This window comes from Pleurodeles waltl, chromosome 8 (genome assembly GCF_031143425.1).
Source record: "Pleurodeles waltl isolate 20211129_DDA chromosome 8, aPleWal1.hap1.20221129, whole genome shotgun sequence".
Lineage (NCBI taxonomy): Eukaryota > Metazoa > Chordata > Amphibia > Caudata > Salamandridae > Pleurodeles > Pleurodeles waltl.
This window is the reverse complement of record NC_090447.1, coordinates 1,246,168,296-1,246,193,140: the sequence shown is the minus strand read 5'-3', so window position 1 is coordinate 1,246,193,140 and position 24,845 is coordinate 1,246,168,296. Positions and strand designations below refer to the sequence as shown.

The following is a 24,845-nucleotide window of genomic DNA, read 5'->3' as shown; positions in this document are numbered from 1 at the left end:
GCCAGGCCTGGCCCAGGATGGCAGAACAAAGAACTTCCTCTGATAGAGGGTGTGACACCCTCTCCCTTTGGAAAATGGTGTGAAGGCAGGGGAGGAGTAGCCTCCCCCAGCCTCTGGAAATGCTTTGTTGGGCACAGATGTGCCCAATTCTGCATAAGCCAGTCTACACCGGTTCAGGGACCCCTTAGCCCCTGCTCTGGCGCGAAACTGGACAAAGGAAAGGGGAGTGACCACTCCCCTGACCTGCACCTCCCCTGGGAGGTGTCCAGAGCTCCTCCAGTGTGCTCCAGACCTCTGCCATCTTGGAAACAGAGGTGCTGCTGGCACACTGGACTGCTCTGAGTGGCCAGTGCCACCAGGTGACGTCAGAGACTCCTTGTGATAGGCTCCTTCAGGTGTTAGTAGCCTTTCCTCTCTCCTAGGTAGCCAAACCCTCTTTTCTGGCTATTTAGGGTCTCTGTCTCTGGGGAAACTTTAGATAACGAATGCATGAGCTCAGCCGAGTTCCTCTGCATCTCCCTCTTCACCTTCTGATAAGGAATCGACCGCTGACCGCGCTGGAAGCCTGCAAACCTGCAACATAGTAGCAAAGACGACTACTGCAACTCTGTAACGCTGATCCTGCCGCCTTCTCGACTGTTTTCCTGCTTGTGCATGCTGTGGGGGTAGTCTGCCTCCTCTCTGCACCAGAAGCTCCGAAGAAATCTCCCGTGGGTCGACGGAATCTTCCCCCTGCAACCGCAGGCACCAAAAAGCTGCATTACCGGTCCCTTGGGTCTCCTCTCAGCACGACGAGCGAGGTCCCTCGAATCCAGCGACGCTGTCCAAGTGACCCCCACAGTCCAGTGACTCTTCAGCCCAAGTTTGGTGGAGGTAAGTCCTTGCCTCACCTCGCTGGGCTGCATTGCTGGGAACCGCGACTTTGCAGCTACTCCGGCCCCTGTGCACTTCCGGCGGAAATCCTTCGTGCACAGCCAAGCCTGGGTCCACGGCACTCTAACCTGCATTGCACGACTTTCTAAGTTGGTCTCCGGCGACGTGGGAATCCTTTGTGCAACTTCGGCGAGCACCGTTTCACGCATCCTCGTAGTGCCTGTTTCTGGCACTTCTCCGGGTGCTACCTGCTTCAGTGAGGGCTCTTTGTCTTGCTCGACGTCCCCTCTCTCTTCAGGTCCAATTTGCGACCTCCTGGTCCCTCCTGGGCCCCAGCAGCGTCCAAAAACGCCAAACGCACGTTTTGCGTGTAGCAAGGCTTGTTGGCGTCCTTCCGGCGGGAAAACACTTCTGCAGGACTCTCCACGGCGAGAGGGATCCGTCCACCAAAGGGGAAGTCTCTAGCCCTTTTCGTTCCTGCAGAAACCTCAGCTTCTTCTGTCCAGTCGAAGCTTCTTTGCACCTGCAGCTGGCATTTCCTGGGCATCTGCCCATCTCCGACTTGCTTGTGACTTTTGGACTTGGTCCCCTTGTTCCACAGGTACCCTAGATTGGAAATCCACAGTTGTTGCATTGCTGGTTTGTGTCTTTCCTGCATTATTCCTCTAACACGACTCTTTTGTCCTTAGGGGAACTTTAGTGCACTTTGCACTCACTTTTCAGGGTCTTGGGGAGGGTTATTTTTCTAACTCTCACTATTTTCTAATAGTCCCAGCGACCCTCTACAAGGTCACATAGGTTTGGGGTCCATTCGTGGTTCGCATTCCACTTCTGGAGTATATGGTTTGTGTTGCCCCTATCCCTATGTTTCCCCATTGCATCCTATTGTAACTATACATTGTTTGCACTGTTTTCTAATAAGACTATACTGCATATTTTTGCTATTGTGTATATATATCTTGTGTATATTTCCTATCCTCTCACTGAGGGTACACTCTAAGATACTTTGGCATATTGTCATAAAAATAAAGTACCTTTATTTTTAGTATAACTGTGAATTGTGTTTTCTTATGATATTGTGCATATGACACTAAGTGGTACTGTAGTAGCTTCACACGTCTCCTAGTTCAGCCTAAGCTGCTCTGCTAAGCTACCATTATCTATCAGCCTAAGCTGCTAGACACCCTATACACTAATAAGGGATAACTGGGCCTGGTACAAGGTGCAAGTACCCCTTGGTACTCACTACAAGCCAGTCCAGCCTCCTACATGAGGCTAGAAAGGTGAGCCTTTTATACTGGTCAGATCACAAGGTTTTCTTCACACAAGACTTCTCTCCTGCAACAGCAGCATGATGGAAACACTCCTAGAGCTACGACCACAACTGAAGTCTCTACATTTTCTATAGAGGCTACTCCATCCATGCCTATTTAAAATAACGTTCAAGGATAAAACCTACTCATTTGAGGAACCTGCAGACCTGAAAATGTTCATAAACCAACATAAAATAGAAGCTATGGATCTAGGATCGTCCTCTATCACTTGAACATTTAGTATACTATAACTCTAATGTTAACTATTTTCTTCTTACATTCTATCCTAATGTATATAGTTGGATAAGTGTTATGTTTCAACTTGGTGTTTTCTTCCTTTGTTTTAAGAGACAACACTTTTTGTGGAATCCTTGTGTGCTTTCCATGTTATGTTTCCTTCCCCGCCCTCCCAACTGTCCCTTCTTTATTTACAATGGTAAGTTTGGTTTTCATTTATTCCAACCAAAGTCCTCATACATTTATATGTTTTATGTTACCCATACGCCACACGGTTTACCATGCATTTCATGCATATATTGTCGTTTTACATTACTGGTTCTCATTTCTCTCAGTTTTCTAATACTCTTTTGTTTTATTAAGGATGTCAAAGTTGCTTCTGCCTGTCTCTCTCAGTTGTTCTGCTGTCTCTCTGCCCTTTGGGATTTCTCCTTTTCTATTTACTTTCTCTTTTAGCATTCAAGGACTCTTGTTCCTAAAGTGCCATGTTTATTTACATACATTTTGAGGTAATTCTGCTCCATCTCTCTCCTATCATTTTGCCATCCTCTCTTTTATTTCACTTTCATTATATTGACATGCATCATATTTGTTCTTGTACAGCAACTAGGTATTAAATTCAGTTGTTATGAAACTTAGAATAGTTACTTGGAAAGCTAAGGGGCTCAAAAACCCCATAAAGCGTCAATGAGTTAGCTAGACTCAAATGTCATATCACCCTACTGCAAGAAAGTCATCTTATAGATAAGGAAATTCTTAAGCTTAAGAAAAAAATGGTTGGCAAAAATGTTTTCTCTCCCTCCACTACAAATAAAAACGGAGTTGCTATTTTATGTCACAAATCCCTCAAAATCACTACACTATCACAAAACCAAGACAAAGAAGGATGCTGGGTTTTGGTTACAATTACAATTGACAATACTACTTTTTCTACCCTGAATATACATGGCCCAACACACCAATACCCAAATTTTTGGCAGAATCTTTCCTACACCATCTCTGAGCATGCTTCGAGAAATGTAATTCTTGGAGGTGATTGTAATCAAATACTGGACCCCTATTTGGACAGATTTTCCACCTTACGGTTCACTCCACATGCTTCACATAAAGCATTTAGAAATCTCATTTCCCATCATGTGCTATCAGATTCATGGAGAAATGTCAACCCTGATCTATTGGAATACTTATTTTCCTCTCCCACTCACAATCTAGAATTGAATACATCTTTCTCAGTAATGACCTATTGACACACATGCTGAATTCTGAAATTGGCTCTATCTTCATATGGGATCATGCACCAGTCATAGTAGACCTGGACATCCTTGCAGTTACACATAAATCCCCACCTTGGAGATTTAATAATTTTTTACTCTCCAATGCTCCTTTTATCACCTCTTACACTGCTTTTATTGAAGATTATTTTCAACTTAATTATATTAACCAAGTATTATTTCATGCAGTGTGGGATGTCTTTAAGGAGGCCTCAAGAGGGTTTATTAGAGGACATGTGCACTCTAAAAAGAAGTCTGCGCAACAAAAGTCTGCTCACATTCTTGAACGCATAAAATAGCTTAAGCATGTTTATTATACTCAGAAAAATAATAAGACATCTTGAGGCCTTGGTTACAGCTAAACTACAATTTAACAAATATACCATGATACAAGCATGCAGTACCCTTCCTAAAGTCAATGTCAGATACTATGGAGGTAATAATAGGGTGGGATCTCTCTTAGCTCGATATTTAAAACATAGAAAGGAGAAAACAACCACAAAAACAATCACAGCTAACCATGGAATTAAACACTTCATGGGTGCAGATATTGCAACTCATTTTGATTTCTATTATAAGGATTTATATACTGCAGAACAGAATCAGATGACTCCTTTAAAACTGATTTCCCCCACCTCCAACCTGGAACAATGCCAACGATTTATCTCTCATTATTAGAACAACCATTTAAACTTTCAGAACTCTTTACAGCATTGCAATCGCTACCTAGGGGGAAGGCCCCAGGGCCAGGTGGCTTTACCTTCGAATTTTAGATCCACTTTGCTAATCTTCTTTTTCCCAAATTCTATATATTATTTAAACACTTCATAACTTTAAACTCTGCTTCTAGATCTTTTACAGAGACCATGGTATGTTTAATCCATTAAAAAGATTAAGACTTAACTCAATGCAAAACTTATAGACCCGTGGTCTCCAAACTTTTTAATGCTGCGCACCCCCCAGTTGAAAAATAAAAATCATTGGGCCCCTTCGCAGAATTTTTCACAATTATTTTATAAAGATGGCAAAGTTTAAATATGTCTAGACCTATTTAAACATTGCAGTTAAGTACTGCTCCCTTTTTAAAAATGCAATAACATGCTTCTGCTTAAAACAAAGGCCTATTATCTGTCTAATGCTTCTTTTGGCTAGAGTCTGCCCCCCCCCACCCTGGGAATCACTTAAGGCCCCCCTAAGGGTGCCCGCCCCCAGTTTGAAGACCTCTGTTATAGACCCATATCTTTAATTAACACAGATTGTAAAATGTATGCCAAAGTCTTAGCTCTTCATTTGCTCCCTTTTATGTCTGATCTAGAAGATGTGCATCAGTCTGGATTTATTCCTGGTAGGAATGTTGCAGATAATTCCCATACTTTCCTTAACATCATTAAAAAGGCTTTTAAGATTAAGATTCCTTTGGATGCATTATCATTAGATGCAGAAAAGGCCTTTGATAGGGTTAGCTGGTGCTTCTTCTCAAAGTCTTTGGAATAGCACAGCTTTGGTCCTACGTTTAAACAGCTTATATCATGGTAATATTCCTCACCATGCTCTCTGGTTATAACAAATGGTATTCAATCCCCTTTCTTTTCTCTTAGTAAGGGTACCCTTCAGGGATGCCCATTATCTCCTTTACTTTTCGTTTTGGCTCTTCAACTTTTTCTTCATCAATTAAGGATTTCAGAATGCTTCACTGCTTTTCAAATTAATAATGCACACATCAAATTTACAGCGTATGCAGATATAATTTTATTTATGTCACATCCAGATTGCTCACTTACTGCTTTCTTTAATGAACTTCATAAGTATTCAGATGTTTCATGTTATAAATTTAATCTCAACTAAATTGAAGTTTTACCTCTTAACCAGTGCTGTTCAAGATCTGTCTTTGTTGATGCAGGCTTATCCTGGAGCTCTTTCAAACTTAAATATTTCGGCATAAGTTACTTCAATACCCTCAAGGACACACTGGATGCCAATGCAGAGGTTTTATGTGAAAAGCTTTTAACTTTGTCCCAGAAATAGTCCCATTGTATCTTTCTTGGTGGGGTCGACTCGATACCATAACAATTATGCTTCTCCCAGTAAGTAATTTTTTTCGCATGATGCTTCCCATTAGGTTACCTAAGTATGTTTTGGTTCATTAGGCAAAATATTATCCAACTTTTTAGGGCAAGGTAATACTTCTCAAATCTCTCTGTCAAAATTAAAACTCCCTAAATCCCTAGGTGGAGTTGATTTTCCAGATTTTCTTAACTACCATAGGGCATTTGGTATCAAGCAAATACAGCTCTACACGTGTAAAATTCATTTCACTGCTTGCATTGCCAGTCTCACTCAAATCATATTTTTCTTTTATAGCAGACTCTTTTGCACCCCTGACTAACTTTGTAAACTTAAACTTCTTCCACATGACACTTGCTGGCGACGCACTACCCAACAGGGCACATTTTTTCCTATGTTCTTTTCCTGTCCAACATTATCCTCTTATTGGGCCTCGAAACATATAGAAATATGGAAACATATAGAAGATAATACCCAGATATCTATCCCTCTCTTGTATGGATAGTATACACAGCATTTGAATCTCACAAACGTTGCTTGGGAAATTGGTGGACCTATTGTTTTCTTTGGCAATTTCTGTTATTACTCCAAATTGGAAAACTCCAGATAAAGTCACCCTGCTAAATTAGTGGAATTTAGTATGTTATCATCACAAATTAGATACTTATAAACTGGACTCTGTGCAACTTTTTATCAAACGTCATCAACTGTGGATGCCACTCTGTAGTTATCTGTCATGTGTAGCACAGGACATGGACTTATCCCACCCCAAAATAAAATTATAAGTTATTATATACTTAACTCTATTCTTACAATGTATCATTTGTATATAGATATGCTGTGCATTTTACTTATTATTCCTCATTTATATACGGCTATCAATTGTTTATACTTTCCGCTGTTTTCTCTCTCTTGTCGCTTCTAGTCTTCTCTGTTTCTTTCTTTCTATTGTTTCCCTCTACAAAAACTTATAATTTGACCTTACATTTCCAGATTTAATTAGCTTACGCATTTTTTAAATGTTGATGTGAAATATCCACTATTTTATTATTTAAATATGTATTGAAGGTATCATTTCACTCTATGTATAAGCAATGCATTGTTCTATTTATTTAGATTTTTCCTATGCTCTAAAAAATGTCTTTAAAAAAAAACTCACACTGCAAGTGTGAGCGCTGCTCCAGAGATAAGGGTTTATTACTGTGTTCAAAGATCAAGCCCACTGCTAAAACTGCCGGACACACAGCAAGATTTGTTTTTGCCTGCCAAATTAATATTTCCAGTGTGTCTAAGTGAACCAGGTAAAATATGTACGGTATTGTAAAGCAAGGTATAAGGACAAATGATAACATGACGTACATGCTCACAACATCTTCTAAATGTATGAAATGGCAGAGCAGAAATGTAAGATGCCCTCTAAATGTCCTGAGTTGAGCAGATTTTCCCTCTTCTAAAACTGTGACCTACCTTAGCACATTGAAGTCCCTGGTAGGATGCGGTGCCATGCTGTTCAAAACATACTGATAAATCTCTGTCTGCTTATCAAGGGTCTCCACCATCTTCCACTGCAGAAAGTCATCATCCCAAAGGTGACGTTCTCGAAGTATTCGGTTCAGCACAACCTGTGGAGGGGCTTCCACCTCGACAGAGGCCTTCCACAGCCTCAATGGATTCTCATCACCGACCTACAATAAAAAGTGCATTGGTATTCAGAACACTGGATAAAGCTAATTTTGAGTAATAAGAATTCATTGTAATGAAATAAATGTCCTGCATTGTTGCAGTGTGTTGTCCTCTCCAGGTCAGTCTTCTAAACCGAGGCTGCAAAGGCTGCCCATGGGTGTTAAAAAAAAGGCCCGACCCTGTGCAGAGCAGTGTCTGCACACCCTATAGCTTACCCCAGGTTAGCCTAGGGCCTTGAAATGTATATATTGTGAGGAAGAACAATGACTTGTTAGCTGCCGCTCTTGTAATCCTGCAGATGGAGCCCCACCGTTTTGTGTTACTTCTCTGCAGTTACCTTTTTGTATGTGAGCTCTGCGTTGTTAATGCTAGGACAGGAGACCCAGCCCTTGAATTTCTCCTTGGCTTCCTTCAGCAGGCCTTGAATGAGGCCCTCCAGGTATGTGTGGTACGTCCCCCCTTCCTCTTCCAGCTGCTTCCCGAGCTCCTCCAGTGTCAGAGGGTTGACTTCCGCCTCCACATACGAATTGCGAGACTGGGTTATGATCTCATGTGGTACCTGTTTTAGAAAAATTTACGCTGAATTAAAAAAGGGAAAACACGTTATCTGAAACACAGACATGTGCATGCTCTGTGACACCTTTCAGGTTGGTACACAATGCAAGCCATATGCAGGTTTGGATCAGGTGGTGGACTGCCAGGGTGCTCTGCATTTTCCTAGTAATATAAAAGATATTGGACAGAAAAGTCTGAGGCTGTGGGTATGTATGTTCCACCCATGATTCAACATGGAGGACGCTGCCTTCGCCATTTTGAAGGCGTATGCTTTTCACCATCCTTTTTACTCGCTGTAATCCTGGCGTCCCACATACTTCACTTCTTTCAAACAACGCAAGGTAGATGACGTCGATGAGACCCGATCTGGGTGCATTGCGGCTGTGATTGCAGAATGTATTTCACAGACATCTGCCTCGTAAGCGATCTGCTCTTTTATAGTTTTTAGGCAAATGGCCCGTGCGCCGACTGTGTGGGAAATTGCTCAATAACTGGGATCAGGGGGCAGCGTGGTTTATAGATAGCAGTGGCGATTGCCTTTTCTCACTGCGCCAAATTACATGAATACGTCACTGGAACAAAACAATAGCTTCCCCTCCTGTTTAGAACTCAGTGAGCGTCTGCGATCATGTGTGAGTTGAGTCAGCCACAGGAGGACTGGTGAGGAAAGAGCGCAAAAAATACCGGAAATGAAAAGGAGAATGAACGGTAAATTCGGGATAGATATACAGTGAAAGAGAGGAAGTGATGCAGACCACAGACAGAGAATAAACACTGAGAATGCCCCCGGAGACACAAGTCCTTCGTCTGTGTTTTGTTTACAGGGAGAAGGCCAAACAACAGCCCCTGAGTCACTCACCTCAAAGAGTTTGCTGCATTCCGTGATCATGTGCGCGAGACCTTGTGTCGCTGCCAAGTTCTCATTCAGATCTTTCTGATCCGGTCTCCCGGTCGCGTACTTTTTCTGTATCATTCTGTATTACATGGAAGGTCAAAGGTCAGAACCAGAAGTACAGTACATGCACAGACTTGAAAGTGTCCAAAATATTGACTTTCCGATTAAATGGCGATTATTGTATTATTGTCATTGGGATAGCTGTGCTCTTGCTACAGGAAATACCCATAACGTATCCTAAATGTCTACGGGACAGGGAATTACGACTCAAAGTGCAACCGCGAAGTTACCGTCGATACCATGAGATTTGATTTGTAATAAATAGTACGGTATGGCAGGGTTCCACCACTGTACGGTACCGGTGATTACGGGTTTGGAGTCTGCACCCCTCAAGTAACATTTAACTTGTACTGAGACCCCTAGTAATAACATGAGACAGATTGAGGGGGCACATGGTAAGAAGGAGAAAGGATAATAGGAAAAATGCCACATCATTGTTATGGAAAAGTAATAATATTGTGGTTAGTATAGTGTTGGTTTTTTTTTCTAAAGAAAACAGTATAAATTATTAAACAAAGGCTTCCTTTATTCCCAGTGCATCGGAATGGGTGAAGCCCTTTTCGTTGGGGAAAATGGATGCATTAATCCAAAGTATTTCATCAAGGATTGTTTTTTCAGCAGCTGCTTGGACGTTATAAGGGACATGGACCCGTCTTATCTATATTTGAATTCAGCTCCAAATTTTTGGGGCCATTCCTGAGAAAGTTCTCCAGGGATGGATTTTTTAACAAAGCGAGTAAGTTGTAGCCTGGTATTTGCTCTCGCTTCTGTTTCGGGGCCCATGTTAAATAAGAGCAAGGGGATTACAATGAATTGTCACATGGAGTGGTCATGCACCTGTGACGCAGGAGAAGGCATCTACAACTTATAAAACACAACAATCAACAAAGCATAGGAGTAACATCAAATATGGAGAGGCAGGAATGTCATGTCAACTACTAGCATGGACATAGATGCTGGCACTAGATAAATGCCACCCACCCCATGCTGCACTGCTCAGTCACTCATCTCACACTATTACTTTCCAGATCACAGAGATATGTTTTGGGTGCACCCAGCTGCACCTACTAGCAACAGCAATGAACACCTGTTCCTTCCAGAGCCTGGGGGGAACTTGGCTCATTTTTGGAGCGAGAAGTCTCACTGGCTTAAGGCCCCTCTTCCTGAACTTGCATTGTGACACATTTCATTGCATGCCACAATTTAGCAAGCTCACTCCCAGGAAAGGCCATAGGTAGTTGTTGTGATGATGCTGGGGCTTACCGGTATGTAAAGGATGAAATGCTGTGCCTTACTACAAGCAAACTCCAACTACAGTGGTCAACTACTTAGGCACTCAGTTGGAGGGCTTCAGTAATTCCAGGATTGGTGCAAGTGAGTGCTCCCCCTTAATTGGACTTTGTGCACAAAGCTTGCAATAACTGTGTGTTTTTCCCTCGCACACACTTTGCCAAGTACGATTTGGCAAAATCTTGACAGGCATAACTTGAAAAATTCCATGATCTGCAGGTTAGAATGAAAAAAAATGTGCAGTTTTGCCCCATTCTGATCTGGAAAACTCAGAATGGGGAGGTCACACTACGCTGAGCAAAAAAATCCTCCACTGTCGGTATTTCCCCAGGTGGTATTACCACACCCAGGTGTTGTGCCCTGCAATAGGAAGACCTTAGACACTCATTTTTTCCATTATTAGAACCGGCAAAGTATTGATTTAGGGCACAGCGTGTCAAACATGTACAGCTATTTCCAAAATGTAATGATCAGATAAAGAGACTTTAGAAAGGAAAGTGACTGAGAACATAACAAAATACAAGAGTGAAAAGATACATTTGGAAGCCAATTATAAAGGTATACAAATCAATTAAATGAGCTTCATCCTTAACACATTTACAGCAAAGTCTTGAAAGCCACCTAGAAAGGATCGGTGAAAGTGTCTACCTTGGAGAATTGTCTTTCTTTAAGAGATTGAGGTGGAACAGGGAGGGTGCAAGACACACTGCAATGTTCATGGGAGTCATCTGGTTCTCTTCCACGGAGGTGACGTCACCCAAGAAGCACAATAGGGTCTGCAGGACCTCTCGGTTTTCGTCGGACATCAGCATGATGGCCGCCTGCACAGCCTGGAGACGCTGCTCTTTGGGAACGTCTAGGGACAGATAAATAACAGTGAACGATCAATGAGCAGATGGACCATACACACCCTGGAACTGTGGGTAGAAAAAGCAGTGCTATAGGTAGCAGAAGACAATCCAGGAGTAGCAGCCCCAACACATAGCTGACTGCAAATGACACCCATGGATTCAAGTGAACAGGCCCCTTACAGAAATTATACATTTCGAAGCAGGTTACATGTGCAGTGGTCCCGCGCCCACCCACAGTGGACCCACTGTTAGCCCTTTTTTCCCGGGGCCATCTCACTTACACTGGTAAATATGAAGGAAGGTCTCTCCAAGTTTACTGGTGAGAAGAGGTTCTGGAAGGTCCCTAAAAAACTGCTTGACCATGTCCGCCACGTCGTAGGCAGACTGGTCTTCGTAGCTGACATTCTCTGGGGAGCTTTCGTTCATCTGTCGCAACGCCTGTATCCGGGATTTGACTCCAGATTTTCGGAACAGCCCCACCTGCAAGAGTCATGACAGTGGCCATGTGGTAAAACAGCATATATAGGACACTTTATAAACTCATGAGATTTTGCTGTGAGCGAGGTGGAATTTTGAAACATGGGACGGGCCTAGGGACAACTTGGTAAATAAATAACACCATAAACCAACTCTACTATCTTTTAAGCGCAGAAAGCAGGCTACTGCATGGTACAAAGGGAAAACTTGTTTTCCACTTTTGTTTCCTATTCCCCTTTGTGTGGATGTAAAATATATATATATTCACCAACGAACAATCTACGTTCACCTTCTTCGAGATTAAATTGAAAAAGTGTTCAATTACATTCCCCGAGTTGTTAGATACCATCGTGTGTGAGTTTGCAAAACTCCTCTTTTTGTATGTTAGCTGTACCAAAGAGATGTACACAAAACATATTGTTAAACGCAAGCCAGTGCCTCATTAGAGAGTGTTATTACTGGTGTGAATGTTTCAGTTCTGAATTAAAATAGTCCTGTTCACTGTGGGTGCTGGTCAAGGGGGGAGTGAGAGCCTAAGGGGCTTGAAGACTTCTGGGCGGTAGTTCTGGAAACGAGCCCTAAAGCTTTGCCTCCACAGCTGCACTGACTGCCCTTTGCAGTAGTTCTCATAACTGAAATACCCTAGAGGCGAATTCCTGAGCAGCAGCTACATCGTTCACTTCCTATAAAGTCTCCTCTATTACACTCGGGATACAACATAGATGGGATCCTTTCTGGCGTTCTCATAGGAGAAAAGCACGCAAAACACAGCAAGACAAAAAAGGAACAACACAAAACGAATCTTTTTTTCTCTAAGGAGGGTGTAAATAGTCTGCAAACGAGGTAACCCCAAAAGGGACGTGCGGCATTGCCCTTGAATTTTAAGAGCACTCATTACACGACAAGTGCAAACAAATGTGTTAGCACACACAGGTGGCAAAATGGCACCCGCTGTACCTTGCGGATCTCCGCAGAGAATGGCGCTGTCTGCGTGGGACCAACAGTAGTACGCGTAGTTAATGTGCATGCGTATGCGTTTGTAAGGCCTGAAATCATGTGCAGCAGACGCTGGAGTGAGTTCAGGCTTTGGCAGTTTTCCGTGCACCCTCGCTGGAAGGATTTGTGATGGTATATAATGATACAACCACAGTCAGGTGTTGATACATTTACTGGGGAATTTGTGGGTCTTTCTGGTCCTTTTGAGAAACATAAGACATGAATATGTTCTTCCTGTCACGTTACCACGTGGGGAATTGCCACTCCTGCCTACTCTACAGCTGTATTGCTACATCTGCCACAACGGCGATGCAGTTCGGCTATTATACTTGTTTGCTCGCTTTGGTCAATATCATAAATACCGCACCTAGCCTTGTGTCTGCTTGGAATGAAATGGGTCTGGATAACTATGCACGCACGAAGTAACTCTAAAAGTTATTTACTGCACGGGCTCCAGTCAGCGCATCTTGGAAACATTAAGCTGTCTTTAGTGCGTATGTTATTCACATCTGCGCCAGCAGAGGGCATATGGTGGTTCCAAAAAGGACAGCTGTTGAAAAAGCACTGATGGAAACAGAAAGCCCGGCTGTGACTGTTGCGTGCTTTACGTCACCAAGAACTTGGTCAACAGTTTTGGCAAATACGATGAAAATGAAATTGAATCTAGAAAGTTTAGTAGTCCAATTAATATTATTTCTCCGTCTAATTGCACTTTTAGTCTGCGGTGATGGGAAATATACAAGTTCAATATTGGAGAACTAGCGTCAGGTAGCATCTTCCTAGTTCTGTATTATGTTTGACATTAAGCAATTAAGCAATTTGCAGTTTGACAATTTAGTTCTGCATCAACAGAATGCTAAGTCAAGTTGATCCAGAGTTTCCTACAGGCAGCAAGACACTGGACATTATTTTGCTCCTGTTTGCTAGCCAGGCATATAATTAAAGCACACTTTTTACAGCCTTTGGTAGAAGAGCACAATATGAAGGCTTACCTGGTCCAGGCAGTTGTTGCGCAAGAAGCGTAAAGCTTGCTGAATGCTTTGAGGAAGAGGTTGCCCAGTCCGTTGGACATGAACTATTAATGGGACCCCAAATACATTCTTGTCTTTGTAGTCGGGAACTTTCATCCTCTTCATGAACTTGGGGACAGACCTGGAATGCATACAATTATGGTTAGTTGTTTAATGCCGGTGTGTGACCGAACAGGACACTTGCTGCAGAAGGGATTATGTTTGGCGGAGAGCAACTAACTAATCTGAATAAATTAAGTTTTGATGTTTCATTACACAATGTGGGCTAAAAAAACAATCACTTAAGTATGATCTATGTACTATTTATGTATTATATATTATCGAATATATGTGGTCCATTCATAAATTAAATAATTCCTTACCATTTATTGTCAACAATGGTTGAATTTTCTTTACCAGTGTAGGGGTGTAATGTCAGGTCTAGTATGCTATTCTATGCCAGTAGTTATTTTCAAAAGCCAGTGCTAACTTCTAAGAAGCACTATATAGTAGAGGGCCACGGTCAGACCATGATGAAACTCTGATAATAGGTTCATCATGTGAGGAGTTGTGGGGCCTTTATGGGGAAGGATGTTCTGAGGTGCGGTTTGAGGACATCCCCTCCTGGTCAACCATGGAGCTGCCAGGGCCATGGAAAGGGGTGAGACTCAAAGCGCTGCAATGTCTGAGCAGATCCTTCACATCCTTCCTCAAAAACAAATAATGAAAGCTTCTGAGGCTGCAGTTGATGTCCTGGGGAGGGCGCAAAACCCCTGATGGAGTAGTGCACAGCCTCCAAACACGAACTGGAAACTCGCACTCTGCAGGGTTTTCCACCTCACTTTAAGCCAGGGGTCTTCAAACTGGGGGCGGGCCCCTAAAGGGGGCCTCAGGTGATGCCATGGGGGAGGGGGCGCACAGGATCTGGCCAAAAGAAGCATTATGCTCGCAATAGGGTTTTGTTCTAAGGTAACAAAAAATAATCAGCAGTAAACTGCTATGTAATGGTCCATCATTAACCTGTACTGTCATTTATATCCAAGCTCGGAGTGTGTCAAAAGGGAAAGGACTCCAAATACTCTTTAAAACCCACATCCCCACTTCTATTAATCACACTGTGGATACGTTTCCACGTTAGTACTGCCTGCCTGACCAGAATAGCATCATGTATTTTATTACATTTTGAAAACAGTACCAGACCTTAACTACAATCTGTAAATAAGTGTAGCTATACTTTAACATTGCCAATTTAATAGAATAATTGTGAAAAATTTGGAGGGGGGCAATGATTTTTTTCCCCCACTGGTAGGGTGCGGCAGTAAAAAGTTTGAAGACCACTGCTTTATGCACATCATATGACATTGACTCCTTATCTGAGGGTCGTTTAAAGGAGCCGTTATCATGTGACAGGGTGTCACCATATGAGTTAGAAGGTTCTGTGGTACTGTCAAAACAGACACAAGTGGTATTAGTACCAGTTTCATCATCAGGACTGACTTGGCACAACATGCAAGTTCTGCTGCCTCATATTTGATGCTCACTCTTGCCACCAGCCTTTATCTAGTGGTAACAATGAGTGCAAGCAGGACACATTTAATAACAAAAACAAAGTAGAACTGAGCACAAAACAGCTGCTCATTTAGAACTACAGACTCCGTAGATGAGCTCCATGTAGATCACTGCATGTATATTTTATTTCTATTGGATATCCTCAAATTCTGGGCTAGACTTTGTTCTCCTGGACCTACGTTCGACAAACCTGCTTTAAGACAATGGTGTTTTATGTGTATCTGTGCACACCAACTAACTGCATCTTGGGCTGATGGCACCCACAACACTAAAAATTAAGGCTATTAAAATACACCAAAGACGGTTCCAAAGCCCAATGCCTACTGTTTAACATACCTGCAACTGATGGCACCATATATGGGGCGAGGGAGTAAATATATGAAAGGTTAACATCAACCTCCCGATAATTTTTGCATTGTGATTTCTTTCAAACTATATTGTTCAGCCCTCCATGAACCTGTGTAGGAAAGCTACACACACACGTGCATGGCCATGCGCTCCAACTAATGTGCTGCGAAGACACACCCACCCCTCAGATATTTGTACCACACTGGCGTTTCCGGGCTCCTTCTGCTTACCAGGTCCAGCCATGTTTGTTTGACATGGAATACTTCTCCATGATGGCGGTCAGGCGAAGCAGCGAGAACTTCTGCAGCAGGTTCAGCTGGCCGGCGGACTGGCTGCTGATCTGCAGCGATGCCACTGAGCGGCTCATTCGATGGGAAATATGGAAGCTGTGCCACCGTAATCGCCTTCAAGGACAGACACAAATAGGATTGCAAATTACTGCATGCACCGGCAAATACTGGCCACATTTATACTTTGCAGCACATCTAGCAACACGTCCTGGGAAAATGCATGTACAAAATCTGTATTCTCGCCAATGGCTCGCCAATATATTACAGGTAGTTGCCACAGCACTTAAATACTATGTAGAACCTGTAAAGCAATGCTCATTTCCAGCCAATTTATTAGAGCAACACTCTTACGTCTGTCCCACTATATCTCTTTAATGCTCACAGATGCCTTGAAGTCTTCAGTCCTATTATTTCTCTGAAGATTATAGTTGTACAAATAAGTTCAAACTTAATGTATCTCCGTATGGATATAAATACTCTATAAACATAATTACTCTACAGTAAATTGCCCTGTTCTAGTGTACAAATGCATTGTTCCTATTACTAAAACAGGTGGACTGTTTCACAGATAATTAAAATCGCATCGTGCATGTCTGCTCTCCATGGTTATATTACGCATCCGTATGTTCTGGAGATGTCGAATAAAGCAAATCATGTGTCAGGAGTGTGGGTTCAAGAACATGGGCATGGATTTTCCTGGTTCCCTTTTCAAATGCGAAGCTTTCTCATGCATGCAGACACCGCGCAGACTGCATTGTCTCTAGACTGCACGTTCTAACGTAGAGAAGCATGAGACGGACTGCACTTTTCAACAAAGGGCCACAGAATGTAGACTGCACTTTCTAAGAAAGGCATCATGCAAACTGCACTTTCCAATGCAGAGAGGCCTCAGGACGACTGTGCTTTCTAATGCATGAAGGCCACGTTTGGACTGCATTTTTTAACGCAGGAAATCACTATGCAGAAAACACGTTATACTGTAGGGAAGCACATGCAAGATTGTGCTTTCTAAAGGTTGGCGATTTTATGGCAATTCATCTTTCTGATAAAGAAAGCATCACACAAACTGCAAAGTCTAAGATGGTAAGACACGAGACAGGGTGCATTTTATAACGCAGGAGGGTTCATACAGACTGTACTTTGTAATTGAAGAAAGCACTTTGTCTTGTGGGACACAAGAGGGACTGCACTTTTTAATGTGGAAAGAGATGAGACAGGCTGCACTTTTTAATGCACTGAGACATGAGGCAGCCTGTGCCTTTCAGTGTGGGGCTGGAACTGAGCAGAATGCACTTTATCGTGTGGAAAGGTATCTTATCAAACTACACTTTCTATGGCATTATGCAGAGTGTACTATGTAATGATGCATTGACAAAAACTATCATTTGATATTCATTAAAACTTACATGTCATAAATCCATGATGTTGTACACAAAAGTAGGTGATTTGTGGCACTTTAGCAAACCTTAAATAGGCGCAGTTTATGCACTTGCATAGTTGTTTGCCCAAAAATAAGCTACACTACCTTACAGGCCACCCTTTCTTACAAATGTCCTGGGACATGTCTTGTTTATCTAGATGGAACTGAGGTTCTCAAAAATGTATGTCGGAAGTTTTGTGACTACCCTCAAAGTTGCTGCTTGGTGGGTGTATTGGCTTTTTTACATTGCACAGACTTGGCACTACGAACATACACTTTTACACAAAGCGCATTGGTATGGATACACTACGTACCGTTCACATAGCTAGATAACTTGTCAGTTGGCATACTGCACCTCTCCGAAATGTACAAATTTACCTAGTGAGTGACTCTGTCGAGGCCGAGCTACGGGCAACTGGCGAATCCAGTTCAAGAAACATAGGCAAACCCCTGGGGCACGCTCCACACACACTACAAATATTTCTGAGTACCGAGCTAATTTTACTTTGACATAAAACCACACAACGTTTTACTAAATTAGACATTTAAAATAATCCATCTCTCTCAACCATACATAATCAAGCACCCATACAAAACAAATCAATGGAGATCTCAGAACTGTGTGCAATTGGCTCCCAAATTCAATTACTGATAGTAGAAAGTGCTTTTTCAAATGCTATTAACATAGACAATACACCTCGTATTCTAGTCACAAGTCACGCCTTCACATAGGAAAAGCTGTATTAGTTGCAATTGTATTTATATAGCGCTTATTAGCCCTGATGAGGCATCAAAGCACTTTTTCATTGAGTAGTCCGCTAATCCAGAACCCAAAAAGGATTAGTGGTGGATTATTATAGGGAAATATGAGTTAATTTTAGCGGTGTCTATTAGTTGGATTAAATAGGAGAATGGAGGGATAGAAGAGGGAAGGGTCTAGAGAGATTTATTTGGGATATCATAGTAGTAAGATGAGGTTTGGGGTGAGTAAAAGGAGAGATGGAAGAGGGAAGAGTCTTTAGAAATGTATTAGGAAGATCATACTAGTAAAATGAGGTTTGGAATGAGTCAAAGGAAAGGTACATGAGGGAAGAATTTAGAAAGGGTTGTTTGGGAGATCATAGTAGTAAAATGAGGTGTGAGGTGATCCAATGAGGGATAGAGTAGGGAAGAGTCTAGAAAGGATTATTATGAAGATCATAGTAGTAAAATGAGGTTTGGGATGACTCAGAGAGTGGAGGCAGAGGATATGTTGAGTGATGTATAGGGTAAAACATAAAGTAGTGCACTGGATATAGTCAAAGGTTTTTTTTTTCTTTCATTACTATGAAAACTCCGCAACACATCTTCCTCCACTTGGGATTTTCACACAAGGTCCAGGCTACTATCTCTCTTGTACTGTCTAAACCTGTTTATGTCAGTGGCCTCTACCACAGATAATCTTTATCAACTATGAAAAGACTACAACAGATTCAGAACTCTGTTGCCAGACTACTCCTACATGTAAAGCCACAAGCCCACATCTCCCTTGATTTGAGGGCCCTACATAAGTTACCAGTTGCAAGAAGATCCACCTTCAAGCTCCTTTGTATCACTCAAAAAGTGATACATGGAACAGGACAGTTTTCATCTGTATTAAAATCACCAAATGCATCCAACAATGGAACATCTGCTCCAGATTGGCACCTAAGGCATAGCTCGTTCAGGCTACTCATAAATATAAAGCCACAATTTAACATCTCCCCTGCTTGGGGGTCCTACAATGGTTACTGGATGCCAGAAGATCCACCTTCAAGCTGATTTATACCACCCACAAGGCAATAAATGGAAAAGGACTGCTTTTATCAGGAATAAAATCGCCAAATACATTCAACAAAGGAACCTCCACTCCAGATTGCCACCTAAAGCATAGCTTGGTCAGAACTATCCAGTAGCTATGTTGGTGGTGTACCCTGTGCTTTAGAAAAGCCATAAGTGAATGTGACGTTCACATGCGTTCACCTTCTCAGGGTGTGCTTTGGGAGTTTTTGGTGTGTTCTAAGCTACCTACTTTGTAATCTGAATATGAATCATATCTTCACAATTTTACCTTGTCAAATGGTAGAGTGCACAAAAAGAATCAGTATTAGCAAATAAATCATTTAGTTATACACGTTACCTTTATAATTACTATTGTCTGCAAAATAAAAGTCACACCTTTTATAATAAAGCTACCAACCTGTTGGGTCTTGTCAAGGATGCACCAACGCCAGAGTCCCTCCGTTCTCTTGGTCCATCTAATTCATCAATTGATGCCCCATCTCGGTCCATATCACTTGGTGTTGTCCGGCCATCTGAGATAGAGTTACCCTCAAAATCCAATGTTAAATGATTGGGAGACTGGAATGGTGCAGAAGCCGGTTCTGCCACCGACAGATTCACGTCCTGTAGTTCAGGCAACACATTCTTTGACCAGTGATCAACAACTTTCTGGAGTCCATTGACATGCAGTAGAATGTCATCCAAGTGTGGAAAGAGGTCCTCCCCCATGTCCATGAGGTCTCCTGTGCTAGCATACAAGTGAGACCCAGGCACATTGTCATAAACACTTACCCTGCTCCCACGCGGACAAAAGGAAGTGGCAAGTCTTGGTTCCTTTGGATTGCTGCCTGGCTTCCTGTTCAGTGAGCTCTTACCAGTTTGCCAGTTGATAGTGCTGCTGTCAGTCGGGGAGAGACTTTCAATGGAGAGGGCCTTTGGAAAGGTCCCAGGTTTGTGATCCTTGGGGATATAAACAACAAGATTTTCTTGCGAGTGATACTCATTCTTACGATTTTGGTCCACCACACGCCGGCCCTCTGAGGCTTTTAGGATGTCTACGTCTTCCAGGTACATGCCCCCTCGCTTGTTGCCTCTATGACCATTGTGCTCTGTTGAGCAGGGTGTGCTTACAGCACTGCTGCTAGTTTCTGACTGACTACTGTCACTGCTGGACTTAGCAGAAAAAGAAAGTTCCCTTCGTGCTATGTCTGACGTCATGTTTGTCACATCATCATACCCTATCCGTTCACAGGGCAAGGACTTCATAACTTCTGACTCCTGCTGAAGGACTGGTCCACTGATTACCAGATTTCTAGTCCGCCCCAACCCCTTTGTTTTTCCAGGACTTCCTCGCTCCCTTAGAACGTCCATGCGCTTAAAAATGCTTCTGGCCTTGATTCGTGCTGGCTTCTCACTTCTCGTGATAAGTGAGCCATGTATGACGTCCCGTGGGTAGTGGGGGAGCGTGTCACTGAGGGAGATGGAGTCAGGCAGGAGGGTGGGCTCTGCCCAACTCCGACCCGAACAGTCATACATTTCTCTGTTCACTGTGTTTATGCCAGACTGGCTCCTAGTGTCACTTCCTCCACTGCTCTCACTGTGAAGGGAGGAGACCTCAGGCTCACTCAAATCAGTGAGCACGCTCTCACTGCTGGTCGTGTTTTTCATTCTCACGTCCCCCACAGACCCTTGCCTGTCTGATCGGCCCAGGAAGCCGTCAATGTCGTCCACCCGGGACCATCGCCGGCTGGTCCTCTGGAACGTCCATTTGTCACTGATGGCGCAGTGGCTTTCTTCATCGGAGTCTTCACCCTGAAAAACACCAAATTTAATTATATACAACAAGAAGTGTTGTTCTGTTTCCAAATATATGTATAAGAATGATTTGGATTGCGCTGTTTAATTATCAACGGGTTTCCACATGTTCCCTTCCTGTAACTTCAAATATATTAATTGAGGAGTCCAGTTCTCTTACTGAAAAAAGGAGTTCAGAACAACAAACAGCCCAGATGCAAACAATTTTGATGGAAACATGAAAGGATCTGAAAATGAAAAAAAGTTGAGGGGGCCACAGAAATAACCTAAGAAGCGCGGTTAATAATGAAACTGTGTAGACACATGCCCTATGCAGCACTAGACAAATGCCTCGCTATTGCATATTCATACGCTTGCACCCTCTATACCAATGAGTCATCTGACTGTTTAATGTTCCAGAAAACATCTGTATTTCAGCGAGCATGTACTTCTATCAATGGTATATCAAAAAGAAGGTTTCAAGAAGTCATGAGTACGGCCAATTGGTCTTTTGACATGATCCAATGTTTCTCACAATTATTGTTCATATTTAGTGACAAAAACTCCTGAGCATAAAAGATTGCCGTTTGATTCCAACCCACCTAGCTCTTAACACAAACATTTACAGACAATGCAAAACCCATTTCTGTAAGAGCAAACTTTAATTCTCTACCTTTCTTAACACTGAGTTCCAGTGTTCATGTGCATAATTTTCAATTCTGACAGGTTAAGTTTGAACTTTCATTGCACAGACCTAATCTGGTTGGCCTCCTGTAAGCCTGCACAGTCTATTTTCTGTATTTGGGCATGAAAACCACCTTTTACTCTAGGCCACTCAGGGGCAGACAAAAAAGGGAGGAGTTTGAATGGTTTGCATTTCGACAAACAACTTTGCCCACCCCCTGTTCATTAGGATGTATTTCCTCATCTTCTCCATACCTGGACATGTTTACTTATGCAAGCCCAGACTATGTTGAAAGTATAAGTATAGGAGAAACAAGCATTAGCAAAACCAATAGGTTTTGACCAAAATATTTAAAATCCTGCGATAGTGAAAAGAAAAGATAAAAAAGGTGATCTTTTCTGCCTATAATGTGTCTATGAGTTAAAGATTTTAAAATGTAGTGATCTAGAGTACTTTTAAAAGGTAAAATAGTTGTATGCAATGCAATGCCAGTACTCCATAGGCGGTTGAATGATACACCAAACAGCTAATAACATGAGGTGAGACAGTAACACTCGCTGTTTACAGCCAAAAAAGATGCTATTGTGTATTTTAAAGAATTGATAAAATAGGTCTTTCAGACAGACTAAAAGACTAAAAAACACGAGACTGGTGCAATTTGACTTCACCTCTTATTCCATCTGTTTATATACAAATAGGTTTGACAATGAGGAAAACATAATTCCTTCAAAGCTTCGTGATTCACTTAACACAAATGCAATTCGGCTTATTTATTTGCATTAGCTGTAGAATTTTCAGTTTATTCAACCTGGTAGGTAAGCTCGATTTGCAGTAAAGTACCTTCCCTTAGCTGTTAGGATAATGTAAGGTGCATTGTCTGGTATAACCTGAGAAACTGAACTTACAAAGCTCGATGATAATTGGTACATTTTTCCAACAATTAAGTTGATCAACACTATCCTATTATGGAAACTCTATGAAGACTATTAGATATATGAACAAAGATGGCTTTCACAAGGTTAAAGAGTTATCTAAAGTGTAGTCTACATTTTACAGGTGTTATTGACCTGCACGGTACTTAGTTGAGAAGCAAGACATGTGGGTTGGCCACATGCTAGTAAGGTTTTCAACAAACAGTACCTCTGTGTGGTGCTTGGCTTGCTTATTCCCTCTTTAGGGCCAGCACGGCTGCCCTACCATGCTCTTCTACACTGTACACTTCCACACTACACAGCTTTGCATAGCGTTGCATCGCCCACCAGCCTTCACTTCCTGCATGCCCAGGACTTGCTTTGTGGGCCAGACATTTCCCACTGCCCTTTCTCCTTGCTTGCTTTTCCCTCCTGCTGCATAGTGTATCTCTGTAATCTGCCCACCATGCTTTTGACTGTGCTGCTGCAAGAGTAGGCTCCTGCTGTGACGAAGATGATGTTTGCTGACCACTTCAGCCATGATGGGTTCTCGCCTTACATCATGTCCCCTTGACCCGCTAGATGTTACAGATCTGGAAGCCTTCGCGAAAGCCTGTTAACAGTAGCAACTGGCCTAAACCTAAGGCTTCTGATGGGCACACAGACCTTAATGATCCCTTCAACATGGTGATACAAATTATCATAGACTAAGAGGACAATACTATGCAAACTAATTTACAACAGAAGTGATTTACAATTTGGTGGTAAGCAGCATCAATTAGGGACAATCTAAAGGTCAATTGTATTTTCTGGCCATTTGGAAACTTTGTAATAGATAGAGAGTAGTAGGATAATGTCTTGTTAACAACAAATAAATGTATCAGAAAGAGGGTCATGTTCTTGTCCACATGGACAGAGACGTATATTCTTGTATCAAGCCCCACAAACAGAACAAGCCACCTGCAGTCCACTGATGTTCTCATAGTCAGATATATGTCAACTCTGTGAAAGGAAAATCTGTGTACCGCCAGATAAAACAGAGTTCAGAAAGTCAATTTTATTCCTAGAACATAAAAGAGAACATTTATGTGAGCTGCTTAAAGTGAGCATGCCTCTATAAGAGAAGGTTCCACACAGGAACGGGAACCACATTAACTATAGGGGGAGATTGCCTTCTAACACTTTATAAAGAATAAAGTGTTCCTGTGAAGCTGGAGTATTTGGGAAGTCTGATTAAGACAGATGTAACCTTCCGCAATCAGGAATGAACATAGTTTTGTTAGTTACCAAACCTAGTACCACTACAACCTGATGTAAATGTATTTTAGTTGGTTTCTTCTATAGTGTCCATAGGGATAATGTGTCACTTCAGTTGCACACAGAGTCATTCATGAACAAGTCATGGCAAAGCCACCTGGTCTAGCTTTGCCAATGTGCTTTTGCTGCTAGTATTGGCTTTGTCAGTGTTTGTAGAATAGTAGCACAAGCATTTACAAAGCCCATGGCCGGCGAAGGGCAACCATCTTGGGCTGTTGATTTGCATAGTTCCAAAGCTGCAGTCATACTGCATTTAGATGCAATGTGACAGCCATAATGGAATTGTATAGCAAAAGGTAAACACAATAAAACTGTTTACGAGTCCAAGAAAGCCATCACATTAAATTTAGATGCAATGTGGCAGCCATCTTAAAAGTATACAAAATAACACTTCAAGGTGGCACGTTCACTGCTATTCATTCGTTTGTCAGTATTTGTGCAAATTGCAGGGTAGCTACAAACGGGAAGTAAGGTCGGGGGGAATAGGGGAAGGATAAAGAGAGAGAAAGGAAGGAATGAACAGAATATGTACTCCGTTGAGTACTGTAGCTCAAATGCCACATAAATATGCAGAAAGAAAAACAGATCGGTGACGTCAGCAGTGGCAGGAGACCCTCAATCTATCAAATTGCTGGTGAAATGCACCAGCAATTAGACGAACAGAAGAATGGGTGTTGAATGAGGAGCAGAAAATCAATATAAACATGGAAACCATCCATTAATGAGTAAAGGGCAGACACAAAGCCCACTCTAGAAGTGGTCTTCAGCATGACCACAAAAATCACATTCATGTTTGTACCATGATGATACTGACATCTATAGATATTCCTGTTCGGATTCTCCTAAAGCTACTACCAGGAGAACGTATACAACACGCATTTCGATTACCCAGCCAATGAAATTAAGGTGGGGGTAATGGAAAGTGTGTCGCCGTTCCTTCTCGCAGTGGTAACTCTGCAGTGTTGCCTGTGGAGCGACATGAAACTGCTCTTTGACTAGTCTGTTCGACCCTCATCTGTGACTAATCTGCATCCTTGCAGCTCTTTGGGTCCGTGTGCTTCCCCTTAACTCCAATGCCAGACCACGGTACTCAGAAAGTGAAGGGGGGGAGTGGGGGAGAGGGGTATTATTACAGT

General features: G+C 42.3%; 1 protein-coding gene across 4 annotated transcripts in view; it reads right to left on the bottom strand.

Moving 5' to 3' along the window:
- The window catches only part of STARD13 (StAR related lipid transfer domain containing 13), a 769,773-nt gene that overhangs the window by 8,247 nt on the left and 736,681 nt on the right, over nt 1-24,845 (bottom strand). For all 4 annotated transcript variants that reach the window (XM_069205550.1, XM_069205553.1, XM_069205552.1 and 1 more), the window contains 8 exons: nt 19,421-20,814; nt 15,723-15,896; nt 13,558-13,717; nt 11,374-11,572; nt 10,890-11,097; nt 8,856-8,970; nt 7,779-8,000; nt 7,226-7,443 (listed from right to left, as the gene is read on the bottom strand). In XM_069205550.1, the coding sequence (XP_069061651.1) occupies nt 7,226-7,443; nt 7,779-8,000; nt 8,856-8,970; nt 10,890-11,097; nt 11,374-11,572; nt 13,558-13,717; nt 15,723-15,896; nt 19,421-20,814 (2,690 nt within the window). The remainder of the gene's footprint in view (nt 1-7,225; nt 7,444-7,778; nt 8,001-8,855; nt 8,971-10,889; nt 11,098-11,373; nt 11,573-13,557; nt 13,718-15,722; nt 15,897-19,420; nt 20,815-24,845) is intronic.